This window comes from Amphibalanus amphitrite, unplaced genomic scaffold (assembly GCF_019059575.1).
Source record: "Amphibalanus amphitrite isolate SeventyFive unplaced genomic scaffold, NRLGWU_Aamphi_draft 000130F_arrow, whole genome shotgun sequence".
In the NCBI taxonomy this organism is placed as follows: domain Eukaryota; kingdom Metazoa; phylum Arthropoda; class Thecostraca; order Balanomorpha; family Balanidae; genus Amphibalanus; species Amphibalanus amphitrite.
In genome coordinates this window covers 39,989-52,686 of record NW_024881625.1, presented here as the reverse complement: position 1 = coordinate 52,686, position 12,698 = coordinate 39,989, and the positions used below count along the sequence as shown (strand labels likewise).

Below are 12,698 nucleotides of genomic sequence, written 5' to 3'. Positions count from 1 at the left end.
GCTGTAAAGTACCCATAGGTGAAACATATTCTTGTGAAAAAACTTCAACATATTGTTCGCAATATCCTCTTGGGGTAAAAAGTGGGCTTTAGTACCCGCAACTTATCGTCCAAAGTTATCGTCCAAAGTTTAATAATCTGCGTCAATATTTTGTGCATACTTGTGCGATTTTATGTGCACCGCCGGAGTATCACCACTGAGAGGGTTGTGGGTCCCTACTAGAGATGTCAATCAGATACCAACTTTTTGGTATACCGATACCAAACCGATATCAACTTGGTATTTGGTACTTCAGTCCTAATGTGTTTGGTATTTTGTTGGTATCATGACCCCTCACTATTAGTTGGTATCATTTCTTAGCCTCTCATGTATGAGAGGCTAAGAAATTGGTAAAAAGTTGGTATTTCCCTTCGTTTCCTAAGTTGGTTTGGTTTCGGCATTTCCCCACAGTTTTGGTTGGTATTTGGTTTGGTATCGGTATTCCGATTTTCCGTAATTGACATCACTAGTCCCTATAACTCTCTCCCCTCTCTGAAGAGTCGGGGGGGGGGGGGTCGAGCCCCGGTTTTTACATTTTTTAATGCCACCCTGACGTTTTTTGCATGATAAACTGGCCGAAATCTGGGGAGAAATCGAAAATTGGGGGGGGCTATGGCTACGAAGGTCAGTCCATGTCGCTGGCCAAGTGGCCCACCAGTCAAAATTTCTTAGCCGAGGCCCTGCGATGAGTCGTGGTGCGGAGCACGTGGGTCTGTAGGGCGAGGCGCCGAACTGACGTCTTGGGTGCCTGGCGAACCAGGGGCAGCCAGTAACAGTTGGTAGCATTAGGCCAAATGGGCGCTCAAAAACTACTACCCCATAGGGTTTGCATGTTAAATCGACCTTTTTCAAGCGAGCCCCACACGTAAGCCAAAAGATAAAGTGCCAATATTATTGTGGGGAAAGGTAGCCTCAAGCTTCCTCTCAGGGGCGGAGAATTGTCATAATCCCAGGGGGTGCTTATCAGCACCTGGCGAATGGAAGCGTCGAATTTTTGCGTAGAAAAGCACATATAAGCACGCTTTCCCAACAGCATCACTCTTCTCGCGATTTACGCAAAGCTGTTTGTGTCTCAGACAAAATTTAAGCAACCACTGAAGCACTATTATATGGCGACCACAGTGTATATATCCCTTTGAATTTCAGGGGGTGCTCGAGCACCCCCAAAACCCCTAATTCTCCACCCGTGCTTCCTCTACAAACCTTTTTATCTAGCGTTTTTCGATGCGGAGGCCATAACAGGTCCAAAAAGCATTGGGCTCTGCCCGAGGTACCAAAAGCCCCTCCATGAGACACTAGTTCCTGCGCATGCGCACATTACCTCAACCCTGTACTAGCGTAAGTTAGCGATACTGCTTACGGACTCGATAAGCCAATGAGCGTCCCCGATTACATTAATAGATGTCGCTAGCATCACGTAAATCCTGCTTGCGAACGCATTTTAAGAATGAAACAGCTGCGTCATTTCCGCCTTCCATAGATTCCTTCCATCTTAGTTTCAACTATAGGCTTTTCAACTAACTTTATGCTAAGTTTAAAACTATGGTTAGTATGTTATTTCTGGTTTATATAATTTAAAAATAATTGCTTTATGAATTTGGCTTTGCTCGTCAGAATGGAATACCCTATTAATTCCATATTCAAAAAATATATCAACTTCCATGTAACTCATCCAGGAAATATGGGCGTTTTCCGCGTCGTTGGTGTACCCGTTGTTCTATATACCCTGTGGCGAACGGTGTCTTTCAGCTTTTTTATCGTTGCACTGGTAGAAGCCGACTTTTTGGTCCAGTAGGTATTGTTTTTGTTCTGATTCTGAACTGTTCCGAAAGCAATAAACTAAATCGCAGACTAGTTATGCGTGTAGGCACAGCGTGAGTTGAAAGGTGTCGCTTAAACTTTCGCTGTGTTAAAATGATCGACTTGGTTTCCAAGTAAGATTGCACGACTTTGGTTCTCTGGTCCGTACTGAGATGATCCATGGCAGAGGGTTTTAATAAAAAAAGCAAAGAACTCTCTTGCACGTGCAACACAAAAATCGCGTGACTGATGTACATACCTTGGTATTTTTATTACGGATTAAAATGTGGTACGAGTACATTAATGTGGGACACCCTGTACCTACGAAGGGCCAGCCGTGTGAGTTGCGCGCTTCGTTTTCAGCTGGGCAGTCGGGAGGCGGACGTGGCCGACCGGCGCGTTGCCACGCACGCGGACGTGTTCGACTCGATGAAGCAGCAGCTGCTCATCCTGGTCGAGTGGGCCAAGTGTATTCCGGCCTTCCTGCAGCTGTGCCTAGAGGACCAGGTCAGTCATCACCGGGGGGGGGGGGGGGGTCAATCGGCACCAATAGCATTTCATTGTTGACGCGCAATATCCGTGTATTGTTTGGACACAAATTCACTTCTCATGAAGAAAGGCGTTGAGATGACATCACTGCCCGGTTCGACCACATGGCCGCCCAGACATGGAGCTCAGCCCGGGGCTGCTCAGTGCAGCTTCCGATCAGGCTGGCATAATGCCTGAAGACAGGCTCCAGCTCCAGCTGCTCCCAGGTGGAGTCGCTCACATTTTTCGGGAGGAGTCGGCTGAGCAGGAACGCCGTCCTCTGGTGCGCGCCAAAGCGGTCCCTGATGTTAGAGACGATGGCATCTAAGGCGGGCATGAAGGCATTCACTAGGTAGTAGTCTTCGGGAGTCTGTTCGGCAGCTGCTGTACTTTGTGGGCGGCCGTGCTTGGCAGCCGCGGCTTCCTTTTTCGGTCTTGAATCTTGCAGCCATGGCCGTGGCGTCCACTATCAGATATCACATTCTCAAACTCGGTGTCGGAGTTGGTGCGCATGTCCTGAAGGGTGGTGACGGTGGTGCCCACCAGGCCAGGTCCATCCCTTTCCCCTGCACTGTGGAGAGCGGGCTAAGAACGCCAGACAGCTTCCGGTCCACTGCCATTCCCACCAGGAACTTCCCCTGGGTTACGGCAGTCAGCAGGCAAACTGTCTGAGAGCTGGTGCGTCCAGGGTACAGTGCGTCGATCATGCCACTCTGCCATTATCTCCAGGGCCAGGCAGACGCCGGGCAGCTCATCCCAGATTCCAGAAGCTTTCCACGGCGATGTGTCGCTCCACGAATCGTGTCTGACACAGCTTGAGTAGCTCTTCCCCCCTCGCCGAGTGCTTCTTGCTGGGCAGTGCGTAGCAAGTTAGCAACCCCTCGCGCTATCCGTCAGGACCGCAACCACAGTCTCCAGAGATCCAAGAGCGTTCCTGATGATGTCCGCCTTGGTCAGATACCACAGTCTCCAGAGATCCAAGAGCGTTCCTGATGATGTCCGCCTTGGTCAGATGGGACGTGGGACGTCGCCAGGTTCAAGGCGTGGACAGTGCAGTGGAAGTAGTGCGCCAGCGGCGAGTCGCACCGCATCTTGAGCGGCCACTCCGACACGTTCGCTGGCCACTCTGTCGTAGCATTGCGCTACCATGGCCGCTCCCCTCTTGGCGACGAGGCCTGCCGCTGGGGTCTGAGAGTCCTGCTTTCTGCATGTAAGGCAGCGGTTCTACGGCTTTGGTCCGTTTTATAGACGTCGTTAGACTAATACGTCGTTTTTTACTGTCGCTACACGACTGTTGTAGTTCGGTTGCCGATAGCTGAAACCCATCTCACGACGAACCCCCAAATACTCTTCAATGAGAGCGTTTGGGACCCCGGTGCGCGGAGCAGTAATGAGGCCTTTTTTACTTCGACAGAGCTGAAGGATCTCTGCCTAGCTACAAATTACGCCTATGGCAACACGCTTGGACCCAAGATGCATGCGCAGCCATGCTCCTCATATGATAACCCCGATCACAATTTATTTGTATGTATATACAGGGAGTCCAGAAAAACGGATGCTATTATTTTTTGGCTATACTTCCGAAAATGAACACTGGACATTTGAAAATGGCACATGCTCGTATTCAGTGAAACATGGCAAAACAGACGGCAGGTGCCACATGGTAAGAAAACCCTGTGGTCAGTCGCGGCGGCTCCTCAAAGCAGATGCTCAATGTGAGCGCTCTTTCAGCGTTTTTTTTTTTTTTTACAATTTTTACTGGATCCGGAGGGTCCCATAAAAATTGTATGGACACTACGCACCGTCCGTGTAGGTGATGACGCCCATGTCAAAAAGACGATTCCTTGACGCGGCCGTTACGGAAAAAGTTGTTACCTTTATGCATATCTTTCGTTTTTCCTCTGTGAAATGAGTAAAAATGAGACCTAAAACCGATAATTAAAGTAGATTTGCGGGTACACTAGGTTGATCTACGTTTTGAATCGACACCAGTGAATATTAGGTGAGCCCCTTTACCCCCCCCCCCCCTCCCGCCCCCGGGCCAGAAAATGGACCACGTGCCATAGACGTCTGCGGCACCGTTACCCATTCGATCATCTCGGCATTAACGTTTTTGGAAAGTTACGTGACTCACTCTTTGATCAGAACAGCAGTAAGGCTGGTGCTGAACAAATAACTGAATGTGGAGCGGTCCACGCTCGCTCACTTCTGGGGCCGAACTGTGAATGACTGGTGACGGCTGACGACTGTCGGTGGTAAGAGCCCTGCGCCACCGGCAGATCGCACTGCTGCGCACACACGCCGGAGAACACCTGCTGCTGGGCGCCTCCTGGCGGTCACGGCACCTGCACGGCTTCGTCCTGCTCGGCAACAGCTCCGTCGTCACCCGAGGCGCGCAAGGCAAGTAAATAAACGCAAACGGACTTTGACAGGCTTACTAAGGCTTTCTCTGTCTATTTTGTTTGTTTGTTTAACAAGGTTGAACCACAACATGTAGGTAGTGTCTAGTGCCCAGTGCCCACTTGGGCGGCGATAGCATAGCAATGGCGTTATTCTCGGTTTTGTCGAAGAAAATATCTAGCACGCAGTTTGCTGAGGGCTTGGGCTGTACATCACGTTACGCCAATTCATTCACTTTTTTTGAAGGTGGGAGCGTCCTTTTTTAAATCATACAAATTTGTTTTTGACAGATGTCTCCATGAACAAGATCGGAGGGCGTTTAATGGACGAGATAATCCGACCTCTGCAAGAGATGCGAGTAGACCAGACCGAGTACTCTGCTCTCAAAGCCATCGTGTTCTTTGACCCAGGTACGGAGAGTGGGTGCCGACTCCACGGCCCCCGGAAGGGTGTACTGTATGCACTTGTGTATCGGAGCTGCCGACGGTGGGCTGCAAACGCCGACCATTCCGTGAAACATGCTTTCTCAACATTATGATTAGTTATTATGTTCCTTAACGTCTGTTTACTTTGAATATTCATCAAGAAAACGACACAGTGCTTACGAGACTACTGTTGGCGCGAAACCCCTTTGAGGCCCCAATTTTCCACGATTTTTTTGAATGCGTGAAAGAATTTATTTTAAACCATATTTCGTAAATGACCGTTACAAAACCTTCTAAAACTCTAACAATTTATATATTTTCTCGGCATCTCGATATTTCAGACACTTTTGAATTCTCATTGACTCGTATTGTTAAATTTTGAGCAATATTTACATCTGGTGTATAGCGGCTATCACTTGTCAGTCTGTGATAAGTCATGACGTCACAACTAATATGGCCTCTATGGTCTTGGGCTGCGGCGGTTTCGGGCCGGCACGCGGTCACTCGCGCTGGAGTTCTATAGCCTTACCGCGCTGTGGTGGGGAGCGGGGACGGTCGAGCGGTGCCGAAAGCCGGAGGAGTTGCACGTTACCTCTTTTCTGACAATGCCCAAAGAGCCACATGATGACCAGCAATGCGTAATGTGCATCGTATGTACATACAGTGCGGTCGTTCGCTGATGTTTAAATCATGTTATCTAATCATCTCGATTATCTAAAATCATACATACAGACATGCATACATACATACATATATACATACTTATATATACACATACATGCATGCATGCATACATACATACATACGTACATAAATGCATACATACATGCGTACATACATACATACCTTAGGTCACGTGACCTAAGGTCAACTTTTGACCTTTCGACCTTTCGAGATCAACATACATATGTTTCGATGCGGATCGACGAGAGGATCACGATGGTGCTATTAGTTTGTTCCTAGCTGGGATACCTTGAAAGTTATTCGAAAAAAACTTCATATATGTAGTGCCGCAATTTTGACTTCCTTTTTGCTCCTGTGACGTCATCTTTGACCTGACCTGAAAATGACCTCAATGAAATTTATAGACCTTATCCGTGTGTACCCTGCAACGTTTACCGCTTGTCGCTATCTTGCTTTATTCTCGAGATCTCGCTGTCGCTCCCGCTCGTCACGTGACCTAAGGTCAACTTTTGACCTTTCGACCTTTCGAGGTCAACATACATATATTTCGATGCGGATCGACGAGAAGATCACGATGGTGCTATTAGTTTGTTCCTAGCTGGGATACCTTGAAAGTTATTCTAGAAAAACTTCATATATATGTAGTGCCGCAATTTTGACTACCTTTTCGCTCCTGTGACGTCATCTTTGACCTGACCTGAAAATGACCTCAGTAAAAATTATAGCCTTATCCATTTGTACCCTGCATCGTTTACCGCTTGTCGCTATCTTGCTTTATTCTCGAGATCTCGCTGTCGCTCCCGCTCGTAATAATGGACAGGTCATAAAAATGACCTGACCTGAGGTCAACGCAGGGCGATATCCACTTTTTTATTTTCGCATATGAATGAAAATTGATAAGGCTTTAATCGTCATCAGACAAAATTGCAACTTCCAGTGGGGAAAATATCAAGGTCACTCTTCGAAAAATAGGTCAAAAGGTCACGTGATCAAAATTTTCAAAAATTGAAAATCCGAGATAGCTAAAATGTTTGTTGGCTGATTGTGAGTTGAACCATATAAAGTTTTTATCGTAGAAAACCAATAGTTTCTGAGTTATAGGCCGCCAAACATAGGGCTGCAGCGCGACATCCAGGAATTGCCCGAGGCTATATCTCGGAATCCGTTGTTCGAAGAAAAAAATCCTTGCCACAGCTGGCTTCCCCGCCCATCACAACCCCTTACACCAGTTTTCAACGAAAAATAAAATATGAGGGTGCAAATTTAATTTTTTATTTGTCGATTTGTCGTGGAACGCCCCATACATACATACATACATCACACTAGCTTTGCTCTCTGAAGATGGCCGTCGGCTGGTGTAGGTACTTTCTCTTCTCTGAATCGCAAATTTGTATTTTATTAACGCTGTTAGAAATTAGTTCATAATATTTTCTAAGTATTTAAACTCGTCAACTTTAAATACGAAAAGACACAGTTGCTGTTTGTCCCCGACTAGATGCATGCATGCGCACCAGTGGCTCTCAAGTCTCAAACTACCATGTAAGCGGGCGTAGTGAATGTATTTCTGTGGGGAAACCGAATAGCATTATTGTCGTAGGGGAGAGTGGGGCAAAGCGGCCACCCGGGGCAAAGCGGTCACCCATCGTTTTAGCCCTTCATAGCTGGTGTCAGTTCCAATTTATGGTTTCCAATTATACTTCTCTTCACGGTCGTTCGAATGAGCCAGACCGGGGTTTCAGGCCCATCACCATTGTTCTGTGAAACACGGAAAAGCATTTCTTGCCATATTACCAACTATGTTTACAATTTTTAAATGTTATGTCATTCCATAACCGCTTGGAATTTTTCTAAGCGTTCTTGTCCATGCATTGCATGGTTATCGTATATGTATTCTACCAATTTTAATGTTTTTTACCCCACTAATAGCCAGGGGCGTAACTTTTTGGTTTTCGTTGGGGGGGGGGGGGGGCAACGCTGTCAGGGGCGCCTTTTTAAGGGCATGGGGGCGCCTCCCCGTGACTGTCTAGAAATAAGTCTTATTTCAGTTTACGGCAGCATTTTTTTTTACCATAGCACATTGTTTTTGTGCCGTCGTGTTTTGGCACGTTATGTTGCAGTTTTTTTTTCTGAAATAGCGCGCCAAAAGCGCGGAATTATTTTGTAACCAAATACATTTTGAAAGCACTTTGGGGACCAGAGACCGGGGGCGGGTAGTGGAATTGGGGACCAGGGTAGTGACGCCTTATTAAACAACGCATATGGTAGTTCTTCTAAAGAAACGAGACGAACTGATGAATTGACAAAAAGAAAAGAAAAAAACAACTGATAAAAAGGCGAGATTAAAGAAACAAATCTGTAGAACTTCACCCCACGCAGAAGCAAGGGACGTTTTTACGCCTCCCCTTTTAAGTTAAGAACACACTTCATACTGCATCTTTTCCGCACGTGTTCTAGAAGCAAACCAGTGGCAAAAATTTGCCCTCATCGAAAAAAAATAAAAAATTGCCCCCCCCCCCCGCCCGCGCCGGGCCGGGGGGGGAGTGAACACCTCCCCTGCGGTTTTTCGCAGATATCTCAAAACTCCGCGCCGCCGTTTTTGGCACACCTGTTCATGCATCTTTTTTTTACACATGTGCAAATTTCAGACCCAGAGCTCTCAAGGTCAGGTCACCAGGTCACGTCAAAAGACCTCACCTTAGAAAAAAGTTGCAATCCTCGTCATAGCTACACCGACTGAACGATCGCCTTGAAACTTTCAGCGATTGATAAGAGTAACAGTATGTCTAAAATGTTTATCTCGGAATTTTGATATCAGTGACCTATGGTCAGGTCAATTTTGCGACCTCTCCATTATAAGTCAATGGGAGAGAATTGAAATGAGCCTTTTTTGGACGAATGGTATTTAGAACCCTCTCAAACATCGTTTCATAGGTAAACATGATACACTGAATCGGAAAAAATGCACCTGTGACCCCTCTGTGTGCCCTTGAGGTCATCTCAGGTCATAGACGGTCACCACCAGTTTTTTTGCTGTAACTTTTGATAAAGGCGTGCTAGAGCGATGAAAACACTTCAGATGTATTCAGCTCGACGATACGGATCGACTGATATGCAACATGACCCTTTTCGGTCAGGTTATGACCTTGACCTGAGGTCAAATTTTAAAAATGACCTTTCAAGGTCAAAAAATAGTTCATTCGACGCGTCTGGACGAGAGAAACGTGATGCTGCCAAAAGTAATGTCGTGGCACTCTTAAGTCAAAAGTTATTGCCGAAAAACAGTTTTCGTGAAAACTGCTATTTTACAGTTTTTGCCCTTTGGAGGCTAAACCGTTGACCTTAGGTCAAATCTGAGAACAATGGTCAGAAAGGTCTGTAAAAGGGCTATCGAATGCGCTTTTCCGCGGCGCTGTAGCTCTATTGGTCCCGAGTTAGCCGTTGCAGTTTCCAAAATTGTTGAAATGGCCTACATTTGACCTTCGATGACCTCAGGCGACCTGACCTTTGACCTGACCCAAAAAATGACCGAAGTGTTTCCGTCATTATTTTTGACGCTCTTTCGAATGATGCTTACTGCGTGTCGCTACGTGGCCCAGGAGCCGAGTTAGACCAGACACCCCCCTCACCGCCCGGCGCGGAAGTCGCGGAGCACCAGCCCGGCGCGGGTTAATCCCAGGCTGAGAGCGTTCAAGCTTAGGTCACCCATATACCTCTGTATACCGAGACATGCAGAAGTCTGTGGCTCACCAGGTGATATCAAATTATCACGAAATGATACCTACAAATTACTCCTGCTTAGAGGTGGCAAAACGTGAAAATTTTGGGAACCAGACTCGAACCAGACCCGGCTGGACATTTCTGGAACCAGTCGGACCCGGTCTAAGTTGGAATCGGAACCAGTTGGACCCGTTCCCCAAAAGTCAATTACCTAATACAAACCGTTTGTAGAAATCATTAATTGCATCGTGTAAAACAGCCCTTTTCCCACTGATAATACTTATGAACTACAGTGTGCAAAGGAACATACATGAGCAAATGTTTTCTTTCCATTCACTTCATATTTTGCAATCATATGTAGTGTCCACTATGTATGGTTTATGGTAGGACCCGGTTGGACCCGCCAGAAAATTTCCAGGAACCGGTCCGGACCCATATGGGTCCAGACCGGTTCTTTTGACCGGGTCCTCGGGTCCACATTTTGCCACCCTTTGAACAAAAAAGATGATGTAGGATACCAGTATAGTCAGAGGAGCGCTAACATTGGCTCGATGGGTGCTATGAACCGTTGGGACGCTACGCCAAGCAAGAGTGGCGCTTTAACAGCAGGGATACCATAACACACAAGGCCCTGTGGGACGATTACATTGACTCAAGGGGCGCCCTTTAGAATCGGTGCGACACCGTGCAGAGGGCGCCATTCTTAACCACATCAATTTTAATACTCACTGCAGATGGCCTCCAAACTGTCTCGAGGGGTGCCTTCAGGAACCGATGGAACAGCCACCGAAATAGGGGCACCGCTCTAGCTGCAGTGATGAAATAAGGTATTGACCGCATTGACCAGAGGAGCGCTTCATGTGGCTAAAAGGGCGCGTTGGTAAACTGGTGGGGCGCCACCCCATGCCCAGCGAGGGGCGTCGTACTTAGCAAGGAAATTATGTAAGTCAGAGGAGCGCGAACTTCGGCTCGAGGGGCGCTTGTATGAACCGTTGAGGCGCTAACCTAGCTAAGTGTGCCGTTTTAGCAGCAGGGATGCCATAACACACTATAGCGTGCTATGGTATCTAGGCCCTCTAGCCTCCCCCCCCCCCTCCCCGAGGAGCGATGATTATGACTCAAGGAGCGCTCTTAAGAATTGGTAGGTCACATACATTTCATTACTCAGTGCAGAGGGGCGCCAAAACGGGCACGAGGGGCGCCTTCAGGAGCCAATGGGGCAGTCTACGGACTGGGGGCGCTGTTCTAGCAACAATGCTGATAAGGTATTGGCCAGAGGGGCGCTTCATCCACCTGAAGGGTCACATTGATAAACGGATGGGGCGCCGCTCTGCATGCGGGGGCATTAGTTATTAGCAAAACAGATGACATAAGACGTGCGTGTTGTCAGAGGGGCACCACTTTGGCTCGAGGGGCGCTTTTTAACCAATGGGGCACGCTATTTAGCTAAGTTTTTACTTGCCGCAAGCGGCGCACCATCCCTGAGGAACGTTACACAAACGACTGACGACTCTCTCGACATGGGCATCAGAGGTGCCCCTATAGACCTCACAGGCGTCTCTAATTCCCATTGAGGCGCCCCTTTGGGCTTCAACTGGAGCTCCTCTTTCTATGGGCCTCGGAGGCGCCCCCATTTGGCATGCAGTCTCCCCTCTTTCGTATTGGGGCGCCATTATGGCCTTAATGGGCGCCCCTTTTTCATGTGGGCGCCCCCTATACTATAGACCTCAGAGGCACCCCGAAGGGCCTCAGAGGCCAATAAGGTGCCCCTCTTTCGCATGCAGGCGCCCCTGTGGCCATCTCAGGCGCCCGTGTTTTGCATTGAGGCGCCCCTGAGGACTTCATGGGCGCCCCTCTTTCGCATGCAGGCGCCCCCACGGCCTCAGAGGTTCCCCTCTCACGCATCCCATTTCCATATAGGCGATGGCGCCCCCTTGAAAGATGGCGCACGCGCTCCTATGCCGCCGCTGGCCCGTGAGGGCGCCTTTCGGGCCTGGGGGCGCCCACCAAGGTTGGGGGGGCAAACGGAATGTTGGGGTGGCAAAATTTCAAGTTGGGGGGGCACCTGCCTCCCCAAAAGTATACAAAGTTACGCCCCTGCTAATAGCTAAGCTGGAATATTTTTGTCTCGGGCGGTATGCGCGGGGCAAAGTGGCCGGGGCAAAGTGGCCACCCCCCAATTGGCCATAAGTTGTTTCCATCTGGATAAAAAACATTATTTATATTCAAATATGTCGTCATGCATTCATCTTGGCCACTTTTCAGTTGCATGAGTTACCAAATAATGCAATTAAATGTTTTTCATGAAAATCCTTTCTTTGTTTACCTACAGGTGGGATGCTGACAAAGCAAACATCCATCCTCGCTTAAACCTTGTCACCATCAAATACCCTAGTCGTACATGAGGCAACTATTTTGTTTCTCACATCGGGACTTGAGAAGACGCCGGTGGCCGCTTTGCCCCAGGGTATGGGGCAAAGTGGCCAATATGCATAGGTTTAAAGTTTTGTCAATATCTTCCATATGTGAACGTCTTTGGAAATAAAACGTAGTTGAAATAAAAGGCAAGGCAAAGGAAAAAAAGGCGTTTTAGGGATCACATTGGTATAGAAAGAATCTTTCCAAGTTTAAAAATCAAGCGTTGGCATCGTGAGAAGCGTTAGGGTGTCCGCTTTGCCCCACTCTCCCCTACTTTGACGGCGTACTATATATATGAAGCGGATTCTGCTGCACCTCACATGCGTTCCCGAAAGGTTGATACTAGAGGTGTCAATTTCAGAAATTTCTTGTCCGATGTCCGTCCAATGTCCAAAATCCTAGCTCACTTTTGTCCGAAAAATGTCCAAGGCATGGATTTGTCCGAAAACTGTCCGAAAGCTGGATATGGAAAGAGAGGGTGGGGGAATTGATCTATATTAGGTATATGTTTGTATGTACCACATGATAACTAAATAACAGATCCGCCATCTGGTTTTGAGTGCAAAATATTGCAAACTAAAAATGTTGAAGCAATGTCATATTGATATGCAGTAGGGAATGGGCATTAGGGCAATAGGCCTAATCTGATATACAACACAAGAACAGCATATTGAGACAAGCCTATTC

At 47.7% G+C, this 12,698-nt stretch overlaps 1 protein-coding gene across 4 annotated transcripts in view; it reads left to right on the top strand.

Moving 5' to 3' along the window:
* LOC122381923 (hepatocyte nuclear factor 4-gamma-like) overlaps window positions 1–12,698 on the top strand; it is a 50,484-nt gene that overhangs the window by 31,553 nt on the left and 6,233 nt on the right. For all 4 annotated transcript variants that reach the window (XM_043366711.1, XM_043366710.1, XM_043366709.1 and 1 more), the window contains exons 5-7: window positions 2,203–2,346; window positions 4,647–4,767; window positions 5,058–5,177. In XM_043366711.1, the coding sequence (XP_043222646.1) occupies window positions 2,203–2,346; window positions 4,647–4,767; window positions 5,058–5,177 (385 nt within the window). The remainder of the gene's footprint in view (window positions 1–2,202; window positions 2,347–4,646; window positions 4,768–5,057; window positions 5,178–12,698) is intronic.